General features: G+C 46.0%; 1 protein-coding gene across 1 annotated transcript in view; it reads right to left on the bottom strand.

Moving 5' to 3' along the window:
- LOC126335960 (uncharacterized) overlaps nucleotides 1–20,661 on the bottom strand; it is a 1,093,560-nt gene that overhangs the window by 84,538 nt on the left and 988,361 nt on the right. Inside the window, exon 27 of the mRNA XM_049999436.1 lies at nucleotides 19,771–19,929. Coding sequence (XP_049855393.1) covers nucleotides 19,771–19,929 — 159 coding nt within the window. The remainder of the gene's footprint in view (nucleotides 1–19,770; nucleotides 19,930–20,661) is intronic.

Here is a 20,661-nt window from a genome sequence, read left to right as displayed (position 1 = left end):
GGGTATACAGAGGGGTTAAGAAGGAGCTACTGCACAGTGGAGCCTTTTGGGAGCAACAAGCGGCACGTCGGCAACACGCAGCTGTCGCGGCGTACGTACCGGCGACCATTTCGCGTCGCAGTCGCAGTCGATACGGTCGTTGCCGGCTTCGCGACTCGTCGGATGGACGCTCGTCGCGCGGCGTCGCTGCGTTGAACTGAGGCGGCGGGCAGGGCTGGCCACGGTCCAGCTGGAGACTGGGAGGGGAGGGGCGGCCTTGCCCGCTATTCTCGGCTGCGGCGGACCAGAGAGACGCCGGTCGCCGTCGCACGGCTCGCCGCCCGCCTGATTCAGTTCTGCCACGTCAGCACCTGCGCCGCTACTCTCAGGGGACGCCAACGGCTGACGTGTGTGTGTGTGTTGGTGTGTGTGTGTGTGTGTGTGTGTGTGTGTGTGTGTGTGTGTGTGTAGGAGGGGGGGGGGGGGGGGCGACACCGGAGCTCAGAGAGCACGAAAAGGTCAATTCCAACGCTAACGTACATTGTCGGTTCCCATCAATACCACCACCTTCTACACTCATGCTTTTAAATTAAGGATAATGCTGATACATGGTGAAACAACGCTCTGGATGGCGGTTTGCGGGTTTAAATCACCTCGGGGTATGACGATGCGCTGCACTTGTCCTGCGGTCGTCGCACGTCGGCGCTGGCAGCAGTCCACATACGTAGAAGTGTGATGGTGCATGTCAGAGTACGGTGCAGCGAGTAAGTGTGCAGGCGTGTGCTAATGGTGACGGTGATGAAAATTCCTCAAAGAACACGCAATGATGACGCTATGAGGGGGTAGAATACTAGGGCGACTGGAGGCTGGTCAAACACAGCAGGTCGTAGCACGGGCCCTCCGTGTGCCACAAAGTGTGAACTCAAGATTATGGCAAAGATTCCAGCAGACACGAAACGTATCCAGGTCTTACAGTACGGGACGTTCACAGTATCTCACCATCTGTGCCTGCAGACGAGCACGGAGTACTGTACGTAGCCTTGCTCGGGACCTTACCGAACCCACTGGAACAGTTGTCTCCAGACACACAGTCTACAGACGACTGAATAGACATGGTTTACTCGCCTGGACACCTGCAAGGTGCATTCCACTGACCTCTGGTCACAGGAGAGCCCCTAAAGCCTGGTGTCAAGAACACAGTACATGGTCATTGGAACAGTGGTCCCAGGTTACGTTCACAGACGAGTCCAGGTATAGTTTGAACAGTGACTCTCACCGGGTTTTCATCTGGCGTGAACCAGGAACCAGATACCAACCCCTTAATATCTTTGAATGGTATCTGTATAGAGGTCCTGGTTTGACGGTGTGGGTTGGGATTATGATTGGTGCATGTACACCCCTGCATGTCTTTGACAGAGGAACTGTAACAGGTCAGGTGTATCGGGACGTCATTTTACACCAGTATGTCCGCCTTTTCAGGGGTGCAGTGGGTTCCACCTTCCTCCTGATGGATGATAACGCACGGCCCCACCGAGATGACATCGAGGAGGAGTACCTCGAAACAGAAGATTCCAGGCGAATGGAATGGCCTGCCCGTTCTCCAGACCTAAACCCCATCGAGCACGCCTGGGATGCTCTCGGTCGACGTATGGCTGCACGTCTTCAAACCCATAGGACACTTCAGGAGCACTGGTGTAGGAATGGGAGACTATACCCCAGCAGCTGCTCGACCACCTGATCCAGAGTATGTGAACCCATTGTGCGGCCTGTTTACGTGTGCATGGTGATCATGTACCATATTGATGTTGTGGTATCGATAACGATGCTACGGGATAGTTTCTCAGGTTGGCACTACCACGAGACACCGACTTTAGCGCCCTCTAGCTGGTGCTGTGCAGCTCTACCAGCTCCGCTACAGATTCAACCCATTGCATCAGGTGCAGCCAGCCAGGACACTTCGCTTCAGCTTCGCACAACCTTGCAAGTTATGTATTCTTATTGCCTGAGTAAAGGAGATTTAAATTCATACAGCAGTACCAACGTGTTTTACCTTTTTCTGATCCAACCCACGTGCCGCCTTCCAGACGGGATACAAAAGATGTCGGGGCACATGCGCAGGAAACAATGGCCTTTTGTAGCACATGTGTTTAGGGACGGTTTTCTCAACTTATCACCAATACCGTGGACTTACAGATCTGTGTTGTGTGTGTTCCTTATGTGCCTATGCTATTAACGCCAGTTTAGTGCAATACCACGTTCTGTGGCACCACTTTCTGCAATTATCCTTAATTTATGAGCATGAGTGTAGATGTGGCGGAGCATATCACTTGTGGACTACCGACGTAGCGACATTCATGAGCACTTTCAGTTACCTAGTAGCGTGTAGTGGAAATACCTTTCGCCCTGATGAAAGCGGTGATGCATCGCGATGTAGGTTCTGCAGCGTGAACACTGACCCCACCGACAATATATCGGAAGTTCTTTAGGGGTGTTATCTACATACACTGAAGAGCCAAAAAAGATGGTACAACTGGCTAATACCATGTAGAGCCTCCGCGAGCATGCAGCTCTGTCCATAAATCTGTAAGAGTGCGACAGGGTGGAGATCTCTTCTGAACAGCACGTTGCAAGGCTTCCAGGACATGCTCAATAATGTTCTTCTCTGGGGAGTTTGGTGGCCAGTGGAAGTGTTTAAACTCAGAGGAGCGTTCCTGGAGCCACGCTGTTGCAACTCTGAACGTGTGGGGTGTCGCATTGTGTTGCTAAAATTTCCCAAGTCCGTCGGAACGTACAATGGACGTGAATGGATGCAGGTGATCAGACAGGATACTTACGTACGTGTCACCTGTCGGAGTCGTATCTAGATGTATAAGGACCGCATATCACTCCAACTGCACACGCCCCATTCCATTACAGAATCTCCACTAGCTTGATGACATGTACCGTCCAAGGATTCATGAGGTTGTCTCCATACTCGTACAAGTCCATCCGCTCGACACGAAACTCGTCCGACCAGACAACACGTATCCAGTCTTCAATTGTCCAATGTCGGTATTAATGGTTCCAGGAAAGGCGTAAGGCTTAGTGTCGTGCAGTCATCAAGGGTACACGAGTGGGCCTTCGGCTCCAAAAGCCCATATCGATGATGTTTTGTTGACCGGTCCGCACGCTGACACTTATTGATGGCCCAGCACGGAAATCTGCAGCAATTTGAGGAAGGGTTGCACTTCTGTCACGTTTAACCATTCTGTTAAGTCGTCCTTGGTGCCATTCTTTCTAATAATACCAAAATAATTAAGATTTCTCACATTTTCAACCACAATGGTTTCACATGCTTAGCCTCAAGTATTTAACACATTAACTCACTGGTGGAATAATCAGGCATTTGAAGCTTGAGCCTTGCGTGCGCTCATATCGATTCTGGCCTCTCGTTGTTGCACTGCAGTCTTCATTTATTAGCAACGGCTTGCGTGGGGTCTCGCGAGGGGGCAACCTTGCGGTTATTTGAGGTCACTTAATCACACATGCGGCTCTTTGCTTGCTCTTGCGAACCGTCTTCGGACCGCGTTTCCATTCTGTTTGAACTCGTCACTGACACTGCCCCCAATCACCAAACAGGTTTTATTAACCGCATAATCAACTGGGTTGACTTCACGCATGCGTAAACGCCAGTGAAAACCACGCCGATACTGCTGTGCTGGGTACGTATCCGCTGCTTCACCATGTCACATCTGGTCTCCTGCAGGTGGTCATCAATTCTAAACGGAAGACATCGAAAGGGTGCAAAAAAGGGCAGCTTGTTTTGTATTATCACGTAATAGGGGAGAGAGTGTGGCAGATATGATACGCGAGTTGGGATGGAAGTCATTAAAGCAAAGACGTTTTTCGTCGCGGTGAGATCTGATTACGAAATTTCAGTCACCAACTTTCTCTTCCGAATGCGAGAATGTTTTGTTGAGCCCAACCTACATAGGTAGGAATGATCATCAAAATAAAATAAGAGAAGTCAGAGCTCGAACAGAAAGGTTTAGGTGTTCGTTTTTCCCGCGCGCTGGTCGGGAGCGGAATGGTATAGAAATAGTATGATTGTGGTTCGATGAACCCTCTGCCAGGCACTTAAATGTGAATTGCAGAGTAATCATGTAGATGTAGATGTAGATGGTGGAGTGGAGGCGACGATCAGCCATGGGACTTATCGTCGATACTGCCGCAGCATCTTCTCCAAACTAATGCCTAGAAGGACCGTGTCTCCCGCGCCTCACAGCCCGCACGAAACTCTGAGATGAAATGCTAATTCATCCGACTCTGGTGGAAAATAAAGGCTATTGAGAAGCGTCACCGGAACAGGTTTTGAGACAACCTAGTTACCACACTCTGCATCGAAGATGGCACTTCTTGGGGAGGGGGGGGGGGGGGGGGGAGACTTGGCAGTTCTCTGGATGAAACATCTCCTTCCACTACTGCTTGTCGGCAACGCCGCCATCGGCAAGTTTATCGCCAAAACCGACGTTCTGGCTGATGCCTTCGCCGCCAGTGTCACTCCAGTGCAGCATCCCGTTGATCCCGCTTACATTTGAATGTTTACTGAGCGGCTTGTTACACCTGAGGCGTGACACAGACGACCGCATCCAGCCCATCATGGCGGACGAGGTCCACGACCAGTTAAGGAGGTTCTTTGTGTGGAAGGCTGGAGGGGTCGACCTCATCACCAATCAGAAGCTTCGGCAAGTGCCACCACTCATCTCTGATAAGACTGCTGCTGGTTTTAACGCCATCTTGCGGATGGGGAAGTACCCTCAAGCCTGGAAAAGGAAGAGGTCTTCGCTATTCCCATCCCACACAAGGAGTCTCGATCTCCTGTATTTATTGCCTGATTATCCTACTTCCTTCGCTCTCAAAGGTTTTCGAAAGAACATATCTGGAAAGGCTGTAAGTCCATGTCCAGTATAAACGGCTCCTGCCTCCTGAAAACTTTGGATTGTTGTGTGGTTATTCAAGAGCTCACCAACTGATGCGCCTGACGCCGGAAATACCTCGGGGTCGTCCTCCTTGGCATTTTCGATTCTGTATGGCACCAGGACCTCCTCTTTAAACTCTGGTCCTAGAGTATAGTACGTCCCACATTAGGCTTTTTCACTCCTACTTTCAAGATCCGACATTCTATGTTTGTTAACTGTTCAGGAGAATCGTCTCGCCGCCACATCGGAGACCCATAAGGATCAGTTCTGAGGCCCATGTTATATGTGCACTGCACCAGAGGAGAAGGAACACCTAATTAGCGTTATAAGCGGATGACACCCAGTTCCTCAGCAAAAGAAGAATTATATATATATATGCTGCAACAGCAACTTCAACCTCGACGACCTTGTTGCCTGAGCCACCATGAACTGTCTTGCCTGCAATCTGCAGAAGATGCAAGCCCCATTCTCGTTCGGAGAGCCACACCTTATGCAATCCCTCCTCCTGAGACCAAGGGCATATGGATCCCATAGTCGAAATGCGTGAAGTACTTAAGCATCGTTTTCGACAAGAGGCTCATACGGGTTTCTTTGGGGAGGTACACTGCCATGAAATGCGGCGAAAAATTCCTGCTTTACCTGGTCCTCAGTCCGTAGTCAAGTCTACCTCCAGAAGTTGAACTCGCGACCTTGATCACTTGTACGGGGGCTCATCGAAGGTGCTGGTTGCTACAGTCGCAGGTTCGATTCAAAATGGTTCAAATGGCTCTGAGCACTTTGGGACTTAACATCTATGGTCATTAGTCCCCTAGAACTTAGAACTACTTAAACCTAACTAATCTAAGGACATCACGTAACACCCAGCCATCACGAGGCAGAGAAAATCCCTGACCCCGCCGGGAATCGAACCCGGGAACCCGGGCGTGGGAAGCGAGAACGCTACTGCACGAGCACGAGCTGCAGGCTCCCAGGTTCGAATCCTGCCTCGGGCATGGATGTGTGTTATGTCCTTAGGTTAGTTAGATTTAAGTAGTTCTAAGTCTAGAGGACTGATGACCTCAGATGTTAAGTCCCATAGTGCTTAAAGGCATTTGAACCATTTTTGGAGACCTGCAAAGGATCGACGTTTGGTGATTTGACAGAAAAAGAAAATATTACGTAATAGTTCATGTGCATCATTAAGGAAACTTCGTAACACGTGGAAGGTAGACAAAGGATTAACGTCCCGTCGCCGACCGATTTATCGGCGGTGTTCTTTCCAAGGAAATAGTCCTTGTAATTGCCATAGGAGATTTAGTGAAATTACGAGAAACCTAAACCCATAAAGCCTGATGGAACCAGACAAGGACTGTCGATATTAAAAAAATATTTACCATCAAAAACAGTCTTGATGACAAATTATTTATTCCGGTGACCGGTTTTGACCACAACTGTGGTCATGTTCAGACCAATGAGTAAGAACCTCCTTCTGATGGTAAAGCACTAAAAAATATTGTGAATCCGAGCATATCGTATTTAAAAATATGTCCTTATCGGTCACCTGTACATCGAAAGAAAGTATCGATACGTCGACGGAAAGAACATCGACGTACCGGCCTATAAAAATATCGACTGCACATTGTAAATACACTGCCGGTTTTAGAATTGTAGATTTAAGTATTGATTTATTATTAGATATTCTGTGCATCACCAAGCTAGTAGCCTGCTCATCCCTCTTAGAGCAAGACATTGACGAAAAACGATGGATGTTCACGCTTACCGATAACCACTTTGCGTCCAGAGCACTTCAACTCCCCCCTTTTTCCATTTTTGCAAACGCCCTAGCGACCCAGCAGTTGTAGTGTCAAAATTGCGTGGTGAAGTTAAACGTTGCAATTTCTGTTAGTAGCGCTGATTACGTCAACATTCCCCCTCACACGTCTCCGCCCACCGCATGGGTCAATCTTGTCATTTAGACTTTTATTTATCAGTTTCACCTATTGTTTTTGATGAATGCTGATGTGAAGAAATAGCATACTAGTTGCGTGCTATCGGACTTATTCTTTGTGCTAGCTATACCCGCTTCACACGGTCAAAGAGAAAGATTGGACATGGCGAAAGCTCAAAAAGTAGTAACACTCCTTCACACAGTGAAAGTAAAATTACGTTCTACTTCAATTTCCAATAACAATTTCAAATATTTACCGAAAATTGCGAAAAAAAATAATATAAAATAAAATATTAGCATTCGATATTGCCATTTCGATATCGATACATCGGCAAAGGAGAAAGGAAACATTGTCAATATACACATGTACTTGTTGGGAAAGCATCGATATACCGATATATTGATATTTTATCAACAATCCTGGATCAGACCCACCGTCCTCCTGAGTGTGGGTCGGTGTGCTGACCTCTACGCCATCTCGCCCTACACGCCCTAACGCTGTCTGTGCTTCCTTAACTGTATTCTCACTTTCCGATATGACTTGTCAAACTTCCAGTCTCTTAGTTCCTTGCTCAATCGCTTCCAGTTTTAGTAAGTTATACAGAGTGTTACAAAAAGGTACGGCCAAACTTTCAGGAAACAATCCTCACACACAAATAAAGAAAAGATGTTTTGTGGACATGTGTCCAGAAACGCTTAATTTCCACGTTAGAGCTCATTTTCGTTTCGTCAGTATGTGCTGTACTTCCTCGATTCACCGCCAGTTAGCCCAATTAAAGGAAGGTAATGTAGACTTCGGTGCTTGTGTTGACATGCGACTCATTGCTCTACAGTACTAGCATCAAGCACATCAGTACGTAGCATCAACAGGTTAGTGTTCATCACGAACGTGGTTTTACAGTCAGTGCAATATTTAAAATGCGGAGTTGGCAGATGCCCATCTGGTGTATGGATTAGCATGGGACAACAGCCGTGGCGCGGTACGTTTGTACCGAGACAGATTTCCAGAACGAAGGTGTCCCGACAGGAAGACGTTCGAAGCAATTGATCGGCGCCTTAGGAAGCACGGAACATTCCAGCCTATGACTCGCGACTGGGAAGACCTAGAACGACGAGGACACCTGCAATGGACGAGGCAATTATTCGTGCAGTTGACGATAACTCTAATGTCAGTGTCAGAGAAGTTGCTGCTGTAGAAGGTAACGTTGACCACGTCACTGTATGGAGAGTGCTACGGGAGAACCTGTTGTTTCCGTACCATGCACTGCGTGTGTAGGCACTCTTAGCAGCTGATAGTACACCTCTGCGAATGGTTCATCCAACCGTGTGTCAATCCACATTTCAGTGCAAATGTTCGCTTTACGGATGAGGCTTCATTCCAACGTGATCAAATTGTAAATTTTCACAATCAACATGTGTGGGCTGACGAGAATCCGCACCCAATTGTGCAATCACGTCGTCAACACAGATTTTCTGTGAACATTTGGGTAGGCATTGTTGGTGATGTCTTGATTGGGCCTCATGTTCTTCCACCTACGCTCAATGGAGCACGTTATCATGATTTCATACGGGATACTCTACCTGTGCTGCTAGAACATGTGCCTTTACAAGTACGACACAACATGTGGTTCACGCACGATGGAGCTCCTGCACATTTCAGTCGAAGTGTTCCTACGCTTCTCAACAACAGATTCGGTGACCGATGGATTGGTAGAGGCGGACCAATTCCATGCTGAAAAAAAATTTGATACATTAGGTTCAAATGGCTCTGAGCACTATGGGACTTAACATCTATGGTCATCAGTCCCCTAGAACTTAGAACTACTTAAACCTAACTAACCTAAGGACAACACACAACACCCAGCCATCATGAGGCAGAGAAAATCCCTGACCCCGACGGGAATCGAACCCGGGAACCCAAGCGCGGGAAAATTACAAGGGACATGGCAACATGAGAACCACTCGCACACCCGATTTTGAAGAGCAATTGCTGGAACGTGTTGCAGTGGACACCGCTACAAGTACTCGTCGTATTGCACGTGAAATGGACTCTGCACATACTAACGTGTAGTGAGTATTCCACGAACAACCATTACACCCATATCGCCCTCAACGAGTCCATCAAAGCATGTGAAAGACTTTGCATCAAGGCCCGCATTGTGTAAGTGGTTGCTCCAACAACAGATTGATCGACCAGATTTCCTCAAAATCGTCCTGCTTACTGCCAAGGCCTAATTTGATCGTGATGCTATTTCGGGAAACAGGAATAGCCCTGTGTTGGATGAGGAAAACCCCCACGCTGCCGTAGAGTCACACTATTAATTACGTTTTGCTGTAAATATATGGTCCGGCATTGTAGGTGACAACCTCATTGGACCGTATCTTCTGCCTGGCCGTCTGAATGGCCACTTGTACTTGACGTTCGTGCAAATAATTCCGCCTTACTTGTTGGAGAGCGTACTCTGGCTGTTCGTGAGCGGATGTGAATACAACATGACGGTGCACCGCCTCACTTCAGGGTGGATGTCCGCAACCATCTCAATGCTGTATTCTCCAGTCGCTGGATTGGAAGAGGTGGTCTTATTCCATGGCCTGCGAGGTCACTTGTCCTGAATCACCTTCATTTTTTTCCTATGGGGATATGTAAAGTCACTTCTGTACGAGATCGCAGTGGATACGGAGACAGAATTGTAACTGCCTGTGGTGTGATTCGAGACACACCAGGGATATTTGTCTGGGTGTGTCAGAGTCCTGTTCGACGATGTCATGCTTGTATTGAGGCTGATGGCCGTCAGTTTCAGCACACTTTGTAAGACAGAGTACAAACGGTGCATTCATTGTGTCGGGGAAGGTACTTGCAGTTAACTGTAAGGAATGCAATTGGAAAAGTACGCGGGAAAACGATTTTATTCCTATTACCTCCTTAAGCTGGTTTCTCCGACCCCATATTCCCTACCTCAGATTGTTCAGTGAAGCATCCTCTATATTCTGTCAAATTTTTGCACGCTCTTACGAAAACGCCCCGTATAGCGCACTGCGAGTATTCCGCGCATCCACCAAAATCAAGTTTGCCGGCGTGTTCTCCCTTTTTCCCACTTCCTCATTCTTGGTTTTAACTGACATTGTCCTATGAATCTTTTGGGAGAAATGTTCATTTTTTTCTGAACACTGTCTTAACGTGTGCGAGGTCTTTCGGCGAACTGTCTAGATCAGAAACAACCAAACCAAGAATCAGAAAGTGGACAAAGAGGAGAACACACAAGCAAAACATTTAGCTGTTGTTCCTTTCATGGGCAACATTTCGTTTAAAATTCCAAGAATCCTCTACAAATGTCTGATGAAACTGATTTTCCGTCCACCATCTAAGATTTCAGACGTTTTGGGATCAGTGAAGACGACTTGTTATTGCGGAAGGCTGGAATTACAGAATACATTGTCAACGTGGTATGGCTTACAAAAGATAGACAACACGCTCTGTGAAATAACACCGCACTGGTGATCAACGTTGCAACCAAGCAGGCCCGCTACTGCCGAACATTTTTTTCCACTCGACATTCAATGGTGTATTATAGAATAATGATCCTGATCAAAGCAACATCTTTTTGGGACTCCATATCAAAGAATCCCTACAAATACGCCTGGCGGAAAAATCTGATGAACCGCGATAGTGGCTACCAGTTGGGTAGTGTATGGAACCCCATCGTCACCACGATTTGCGGTAGTGGCCGAATGCCGTGGCGCGGTGGTTAGCACACTGGATTCGCATTCGTGATGACGATGGGTCAAACCCGCGTCCGGCCTTCCTGATTGAGGTTTTCCGTGATTTCCCTAACTCGCTTCAGGCTAATGCCGGGATGGTTCCTTTCAAAGGGCACGGCCGACGTTCCTCGCCATCCATCCCAAATCCGATGTGACGGATGACCTCGCTGTTTGATCCCTTTCTCACAAATCAATCAATCAATGTGAGTCGTAATGCAGAGGACAGCTGAGCGCCGATTTTCCACCAGTGAGGGCGATGCCGCCGGGAAGTGTGATGCGTCTATCAACATGATTTTGACGTATGCGCGGAATATTTGCAGCGCTATACACGGTGTTCCATTGATAGTGATTGGGCCAAATGTCTCACGAAATAAGCATCAAACGAAAAAACTACAAAGAACGAAACTTGCGTAGCTTGAAGGGGGAAACCAGATGGCGCTCTGTTGGCCCGCTAGATGGCGCTCCCATAGGTCAAACGGATATCAACTGCGTTTTTTTAATTGGAACCCCCATTTTTATTACATATTAGTGTAGTACGTCAAGAAATTTGAATGTTTTAGTTGAAACACTTTTTTCGCTTTGTGATAGATGGCGCTGTAATAGTCGGAAACGTATAAGTACGTGGTATCACGTAACATTCCGCCAGTGCAGACAGCATTTGCTTCGTGATACATTACCCGTGTTAAAATGGACCGTTTACCAATTGCGGAAAAGGTCGATATAGTCTTAATGTATGGCTATTGTGAACAAAATGCCCAACCGGCGTGTGCTATGTATGCTGCTGGGTATCCTGGACGACATCATCCAAGTGTCCGGACCGTTCGCCGGATAGTTACATTACTTAAGGAAACAGAAAGTGTTCAGCCACATATGAAATGTCAACCACGACATGCAACAAATGATGATGCCCAAATAGGTGTTTTAGATACTGTCGCGGCTAATCCGCTCATCAGGGTAGCAGACAAATTGCGCGAGAATCGGGAATCTCAAAGTCGTCGGTGCTGAGAATGCTACATCGACATCGATTGCATCCGTACCATATTTCTATGCACCAGGACGACTTTGAACGTCGTGTACAGTTCTGCCACTGGGCAAAAGAGAAATTACGGGACGATGACAGATTTTTTGCACGCGACGAAGCATCATCCACCAACAGCAGTACCGTAAACCGGCATAATATGCACTATTGGGCAACGGAAAATCCATGATGGCTGCGACAAGTGGAACATCAGCGACCTTGGAGGGTTAATGTATGGTACGGCATTATGGGAGGAAGGATAATTGACCCCCGTTTTATCGATGACAATCTTAATGGTGCAATGTATGCTGGTTTCCTACGTAATGTTACTACAAGATGTTGCACTGCATGACAGAATGGCGATGTACTTCCAACATGAGGAATGTCCGCACATAGCTCGCGTGCGATTGAAGCGCTACTGAATAGCATATTTCATGACAGGTGGATTGGTCGTCGAAGCACCATACCATGGCCGGCACGTTCACCGGATCTGGCGTCCCCGGATTTCTTTCTGTGGGGAAAGTTAAAGTATATTTGATATCGTGTTGCACCTACAACGCCTGACAACATGTTTCAGCGCATTGTCAATGCATGTGCGAACATTGCGAAAGGCGAACTACTCGCTGTTGAGAGGAATGTCGTTACACGTATTGCCAAAGGCATTGAGGTTGACGGACATCATTTTGAGCTTTTATTGCATTAATGTGGTATTTACAGGTAATCAGGCTGTAACAGCATGCGTTCTCAGAAATGATAAGTTCACAAAGGTACATGTATCACATTGGAACAACCGAAATAAAATGGTCAAACGTACCTACGTTCTGTATTTTAATTTAAAAAACCTACCTTTTACCAACTGTTCGTCTAAAATTGTGAGCCATTACAGCGCCATCTATCACAAAGTGAAAAATGTGGTTCAACTAAAACATTAATATTTCTTTACGTACTACACGAATATGTAATAAAAAATGGGGGTTCCTATTTTTAAAAAAAGGCAGTTGATATCCATTTGACCTATGGCAGCCCCATATAGCGGGCCAACCATAGCGGCATCTGGCTTCCCCCTTCAAGCTAGGCAAGTTTCGTCCTTCGTAGTTTTTTCGTTTGACGCTTATTTCGTGAGATTTTTGGCGCGGTCATGATCAGTGGACCACCGTGTATACATTGCGTAACAAAGGAGCTCTTCTTCAGTTTTCACTGCCTCACCTAAAGATAACTGGCAGGTGTCCAGTCGAAATATGGTGCGATGAATTAAACGATGACCGGCTGCAAGCCCGAAATTAGTTTGAACATGTCTTCTCTAAACTGACATCAACTTTTATTTATCGTTTTGTTCGTTCATTTTCCAAGTTTACGCCTAGGACAAAGGTAGTTGTCATTAGGGCAAGTTCCATAACAAGTCTTTCAGTTGCCCAAAACAACAGCGGCCGTACTACGGTTGGTGCTCCTGGTCGTTTGCCAACCGGAGGAGTTATTCTTAAAGCCTTGCGTCGCGAGTGCTGTTGGAAGCGGCGCCACGGATCACAGGAAGACCGCATACCACTTGGCATCCAAAATTACTGCCCTTTGTGCTGTCTTTGACTCTGTGGGTCGCTCGTTTCTTTCCTAGCCGGCTTAAACAGTGAAATATCTGTCTGCGCGTTCATTCTAGCGTGCTAACGGTTTTGATCCGAATAAACAATATAACAGAAACTGTCACGTATACATGACCACGTATACATGACCAACGCATGTGTTTATTATATTTTACATTTGGAATAAATGTAAAGTCCTGTACATGCGGTTGTTAAAATACTTCGATTATTTTGGCAGACTTGCTGTTGTTATATTTTAATGATAAAATTTCCTTCGACTGCTCGGTTGTATCCCATTTCTTCCTTTCCATCTCTTCACTTCTACTTATGTATTACATCTTTGTCTTCAATGATTTGTGCTGTATGATCCAAACATAGTAATCCTCTGCAATTTTCCCTGTTTACCTCTCTCTGTACTCTGTCATTATTCAACCGCGCACATGACATATTTTCCGCCAAGCTGTTTGCCGCTAAGGTTTTCCAACAACTAGTCCGTTCCAAGAAAAATTTGTTCGTACCTAGTTATAAACACGGACCCAAATTTGTGGCTATATCTACAACGCTAACTATACTCTGTGTAGTCTTACGGTTTGCGGTAGAGAGCATTTCTTGAGTTATTACGACTTCTCCCTTTTCTCATCCATCCGCAAGTCTAGGTAAGCCTTCATATGAGATCGATGTTCAGTAATTTTAATTTCATGAACATTTTGTGAGGGATATGTCGAAGGATTTAACATGTTGCTTGACTCTTCTTGGAATGTACATTATCTGATTTTTAACAGTAAGACACTCCCGTACGCACGTACCTCTTGTATCGTCGCTGAGCGGGTCTGCAGCGCATTCGCGCTTTCTAAATGAGCCGGTGAGAAACTGGTTGCTCTTCTTTCGATATTCTTTACCTCCTGTATTGTATCTACCCTCTAAGGATTACAAACTCATCCGTCAAGAAATTCCTGGGAATTAACAGGACGACTAAGTATCTATTGATACTTATTGGAAGATCTTTAACTTGCAGGATCAGTCCGGAATCTGCCTTTTCTACAATTAGTTTTGTGTTACCATTTCATTTTATATCACTCTGAACACATACACCTAGATCTATTACAGCCGTGCCAAGCGTGTAGTTACTCATATTTTGGGAAAGTAGACCCCTGATTTCTAGTGGCTCAGTACAGAGTGACTGTATTTCAGTGCTCAGAGTAACGGGAATTCAGTTGTGACCATGACAGCTCCTAGTATTTCAGCTGTAAACAGTCCAGTAAACCGCTCCTATACACCTCACACACGGTATGTCATAGTCTTTAAATCAAACATCTAAGAGTAATACATCATGTCTGAGGAACAACTTTTTTTTAGAGACAAAATGTTCGCTTACGCTTCCTGGGGACGTTAAGGTGTCCTTTAGTACTCTCCGACCTCGGGACAACGAGATTTTACCGAACTAGCAGGGTGTTCTAACAATATGTTCTGCGTATCACCCACCCCAGTAAAATGACAGAATTATTTTCTACAAGAAAACCTTAAGAATCAGTATCTGTAACTAGAGAGAGATACCGTGTGGTTATAATTAAAGTGCAGCTACTCACAGCGGTCCACTGTGGGCTGAAATTATCGTATGGCACCGAGACGTGGTAGATATTCTAATGCGTTAATGCGAACTCGATTTACGCTGGAAAAAATTAGTTACTGTTTTGGTCATCAGATACACATCTGCTGCTGTGAATGCAAGGAAGATGTATAGAAATGTTTCCACATGTAATGGATTACAGATGGGACATGGGCAGAAAGGGCCAAACAGGTGAATGGCTCAAATGGCTCTGAGCACTATGGCACTTAACATCTGAGGTCATCAGTTCCTTAGAACTTAGAACTACTTAAACGTAACTAACCTAAGGACATCACACACATCCATGTACGAGGCAGGATTCGAACCTGTGACCGTAGCGGTCGCGCGGTTCCAGACTGAAGCGCGTAGAACCGCTCGGCCACACTGGCCGGCGCCAAACAGGTGAGAAAGGCATAATGTTCTGTTTTATATTAACTGATACTTACACAATTTGTTCAGTATCAGCGCCGGAGATTTCGACGGGATGCTTTACAGCGCCAGATTCGCACCTGGTGGCCAAAATTGGAGCTAATTGTTTCCAGAGTAAATCGGTTCCCGCCCTAACGCCCACTTTCCGCTGTCATACGATAATTAAAGCCCACACTAGGCCTCCGTCAGTAGCTATGCTTTAATTATAACTACCTGGTATTTTAGAAACAAATGAAGAAATTTAATTTTAGTGGGCCTACCACGTTGGATAGGGTTTTCGCTGGTTGCGGAGCGCCCCTACTCTGCCTTAAGCAAATACCAGGCTTGCGATGCATGCGCGAGTCGGTAGGCGCGTGATGTATGCGTGAGCCTTGTTTGCTTCGCTACTGCCAAATAGGTCATTCGCATCTCGGACAATTATTATTCATGTCACCTGATAGTCTGTCGTGTAGCTTTCTGTATACAGTGAGCAGCCGCGGTAGATTTGTCAGGTTGCAGCAGGCGGGTATAGCGTCGATGTTCCACACGCAGTTATAGAATTGTACCTAAAGTAAGTCCATTATTGCACAGATCACGACGGCAGGGAATCTTATGCATGCCTGCCTTCCTTAGAATGAAGTACTCCTTCACAGATCCAACGGCCTTGCCTATCATTGCAGCTGACACAAAAGTAATCTTAACTTTAGGTTTGGAGAGGGTATGACCTATTTCAGAATAGCCCTATAAACGTTAAGAAGGCCATGGCCTAGAAAGTATCCTCCTCAGATTCTTTAAATGAGATATGCGCCTTCGGGTTGAACTGCAAAGCCTTGTGGATCATACATGGTGGACAGCAGTTATAGACAAAAACTTTCTGAGATTTTCGAGCTCTTCTAGTAAATGGTCTTCGTCAACAAACATATGTAACCTGCTGCTTTGAGGACACCACTGGTGTGCACAGGATATTAACAGCTGTCAGCTCACAGCTGCAGTTCTACGGGGTGAGTCACTAACTAATACACCTAGAATAACTCCGAATGTGTGAGAGTAGCTGAAAAGTTTGTGGGACAAATGTTGCATGGGACAACGGGGGTCATAATATGACGTTGGTTTTTTTTTTTTTTTTTTTTTTTTTTTGCTAGGTGGGGTTGCGTCAGTGATAAGAAGGTCAATTGTTTTTCAAGTGATACTCATTTTCTGATAGCGGCTATCGAGACGAATCCAATGATGTGTAACAGTAAGGTCTTTGAAGGTCAACGAAGGTAAAAAAGGTGGCATGAACGTACCTTTACAGAAGGTGTTCGAAGTGATGACCATTGGTATCAATGCAGTGCTGCAATCTTCTTATCGTGGATTGAGTGGTATTCCTTATCAATTCGGCACTTACTGGAGCACATGCTCTGACAATTCTCTGGATTTTTTCTTGTGGAGATTCGCAGAAGATATTATTTATAAAGACGTTCCAACTACAGCTGAAGATATGCGAGAGAGAATTCCACCTTTGTAACCATCCTCGACCTTCAAAGACCTTACTGTTGCACATCATTGGATTCGTCTCGATAGCCGCTATCATAAAATAAGTAGCAAACTATAGCATCCCATTAACAAAAAAGTTGACCTTCATATCTCTGAAGCGACTCTACTTAACAACGAGAAACTAACGTCGTATTATGACCCTCGTTGTTCCTTGCAACTTTTGTCCCACAAACTTTTCAGCTTCTATCATACATATGAGTCGGCTTGTGAGTACGCAGTGCTCTTTTTGTTTGTCGTTTGATTTCGTACCTCAGTTACACTGTAAATCTCTACACGACAGTGTAAATTTTGTCGTTATGAACTGCGTGTCTTGTTTGGAAACAAACGTATTCCATTCACTCACCGTACTTTCTGCTGAAACGGTAGTGCTCGTATTACACTTCAAGCCTGCATTCAATACTGCTCGGTTCTGACTCAGGCTTGTACAGATTTACTGACGAAGAAAATGTTCAAATGTGTGTAAAATCTTATGAGACTTACCTGCTAAGGTCATCAGTCCTTAAGCTTACACACTACTTAACCTAAACTATCCTAAGACAAACACACAAGCCCATGCCCGAGGGAGGACTCGACCCCCCGCCTGGACCATAGGTGCTTTGGATCATGTTCAAATTTCGATGTATGGTTTTGAAATTTCCATAGTGGGGTAGGTTCGAGTCCTCCCTCGGGCATGGGTGTATGCGTTTGTCCTTAAGATAATTTAGGTTAAGTAGTGTGTAAGCTTAGGGACTGATGACCTTAGCAGTTAAGTCCCATAAGATTGCACACGCATTTGAACACGTAAAGCACCTAAGGGTGGTTATGATTTTTCAGCGCCTCCTGTGGCGACATATGTGTGAATAAAATGACAAAGGATTGCTCTAATTCCACCTTCCCCCATCATTTCTGCAAAACCCCCGGCCGCACCCGCACACCCTTACTGAAAATTACAAAAATGTGGATCTACAGACAGAACTCTGCACGAAGTCTTGCAGGAGGGCAACCCCTCTGTCGCACTCCGATTACAGATGGACTGCTACTAGACACGGAGAAGCATTGCAACGCGGAAGAGCAGAAGCATAGCTCGCCCGCAAGCGCGTGGTAGTCTCGTCAAGGATTCTGTTCGAATTTGGCGTAGACCCCACGACGCCATGGACCCAAGTGGTCAACAAGACACAGTGCAATCTGGTGGTGGTTCCATAATGGGGTCTGATTATGATGTTTGGTTTCGGGCCGCTCAACTGTGCGGTCATCAGCGCCCGTAGAAAGTCCGAATTTTTAAGCAATCCAATTTGCACACAGTCCAACCTAGCCACTGTCGCGAATGATGATGATGATGATGATGAAATGATGGGGGCAACACAAACACCCAGTCCCCGGGCAGAAAAAAATCCCCCAACCGGCCAGGAATCGAAACCGCGACCCCTTGATCCTGAGTCAGAAATGCTAGCCACTTTTTTTGTTGATCTCATTTTTTCTATAATGATTGTTGAATTCGTTCGTGGCGGCCGTCTGATGACACCTGTTCAGCCTCTTCGTTGATCCGTTCACTCAGTTTTTTTTATTACAGAGGGCAGCTAACCCTCTGACTGGACACGCTGAACTACCATGCCGGCTTTTATAGAAATTGTTCAAATGGCTCTAAGCACTATGGGACTTAACATCTGAGGTCATCAGTCCCCTAGACTTAGAACTACTTAAACCTAACTAACCTAAGGACATCACACAAACCCATGCCCGAGGCAGGATTCGAACCTGCGACTGTAGCAGCAGCTCGGCTCTGGACTGAAGCGCCTAGAACCGCTCGTCCACAGCGGCAGGCGCCACTACACCACGAGCTGCCTATCCCCATAATGGTGTGGGCTGTATTTATATGGAATGCGCTGGGTGCTCTGGATTTCTGTTACTTGGATAACACCTGAAGCCATTTATGGACGTCGTGTTCCCAAACAACTTTGGAATTTTTATGGATGACAGTGCGCCACAATTGCTCCTCATTCGTTTGAAGAACATTCTCGACAGTTCGAGCTAATGGTTTGGTCATACATAGCGTTCGACGTGAACTCCAGCGAACATTAATGAGACATAATCGAAAGGTCAGGTCGTGCACTGGCTACACTTTCGCAATTATGGACGGCTGCATAGGCAGCATGGCCCATTATTTCTGCAGGTGACTTCCAACGACTTGTTGAGTCCAGAACGCATCGAGATGCTGCACTACGCCGGGCTAAAGAATGTCCGACACAATATTAAGAAATATCCCATGACTTATGTCAGCTGAGTGTAACATTTGTGTAAGTTGCACGTCATTTTATCTATGTATGTGACATTCACTGGTCACCTGATAATGGCCTGATAAAGCCGAAAGCCAGTTCGGGAACCAATAAACATAATTTTGCAGAACATTAACAACGTGTTTCCTATTAAATAACGCCGTGTTCTATCAAGCACCAACGGAAAACTCCGTCAGTGTTATAGTTCCGCTGCATTCTACCCCTGTGCGTAATTTTTGGCTACCCTCCAACGGTTGTTCATTGCCTTCACAAATTTTTTTCAGCTGTAGGCCATCACTAACACCGTGAAGATGAACAAAATCCATCCTTGAGGTAGCATGTTCAGTCGACGATGAGATAATCAGCGTCGCTTCTCAGGCTTGGATGGAACAATGGGTAGAAAATCGACTGTGTCTACATCACAGGAACACGCCAGTATTTGTCTTAAGCGATTGGTGGAAACCACGGAAAGCATAATTTGGGTGTCTCGGCGGTTAGTTGAAACCCATAATTCTTGAATGTGTGTACTAGTTCGATCAAAGTATGTGAAAAGACCTTATGCTACCAATGAAAGATTTTCAGCTATAGAAAGTGGAAATGAAGGGTTAGTTGCAGGATCAGCCATACACCTTTAATACTAGCGAAGCCCTTCGGATGACGAGTGAATCATTTAATTCCAGTTCTGAACCATCTACTGGACTTCCTCAGGGAATGTGGCGTCCCACTGGCGTGGTCATGCGACCGAGTACTCACCGAAGGAGTCGTTGGCGAGGCGCCGGTACATCTCGACGGTGGCCTTCCTGTGCACCATGCGGTGGGTGATGGCCTGGTACTTGCGACGGAAGTCCCGCTCAGAGATGGTCGACTCGAGCGAGTCCCGGCGTTCGCTCGTCCCGTCGCTAGCCTTGTCGTCTGTGAAACGAAACGTGACAGTGTTGGAAACTTGTGACGTACGTCACACTGCATGAAGTAAAAACTAGAAATAGTTTCACCAAATTAAAAATAACGTATCAGCGTCCAAGCAGGGTAAGCTCGTCAGAAGATCGTAAGGTTTCGATTAATGTCACTCCCGTCATCTTCTGGAGCAGGCAAAAACTCACCCAGCTGGAAAGCTGAACATTTTATGTCAGAGTCATCTCAGACACTTTTAATCCAAATAATGAAAGAAAACTTCAGTAAATTTTGTTATCTTACAAGGAGATACCGGATTTCTGTACTTTTTTATGCATGTTGTATGATAAGTTCAGGACTCAAACATCAGGCCCAAAAGAACTTCCACACAACTTTCAAAAATTCTCGAGTAAGTCCACTTTGTAGTTTTCCGAAAGTGTTTAATACCCTAGAGTAAGATGTTATTTGATGGAAAATATGGCTTTGTGGTAGAATGCTTGCCTACGCCTACCTCATGGGTAGCCCAGCTACGAGTCACAGTCGTGGTAAATTTTTAAACAAAGGTGCATGTTCCATGAGCATTACCGTGAAGCGAAAAATATACAGGGTGGTCCATCGATCGTGACCGGGCCAAATATCTCACGAAATAAGCATCAAACGAAAAAAACTTGTCTAGCTTGAAGGGGGAAACCAGATGGCGCTATGGTTGACCCCCTAGATGGCGTTGCCATAGGTCAAACGGATATCAACTCC

The sequence above is a fragment of the Schistocerca gregaria genome, chromosome 2, assembly GCF_023897955.1.
Source record: "Schistocerca gregaria isolate iqSchGreg1 chromosome 2, iqSchGreg1.2, whole genome shotgun sequence".
NCBI classification, from domain to species: domain Eukaryota; kingdom Metazoa; phylum Arthropoda; class Insecta; order Orthoptera; family Acrididae; genus Schistocerca; species Schistocerca gregaria.
Note: the sequence above shows the minus strand (reverse complement) of the source record. Positions and strands in the feature narration are given on the sequence as shown.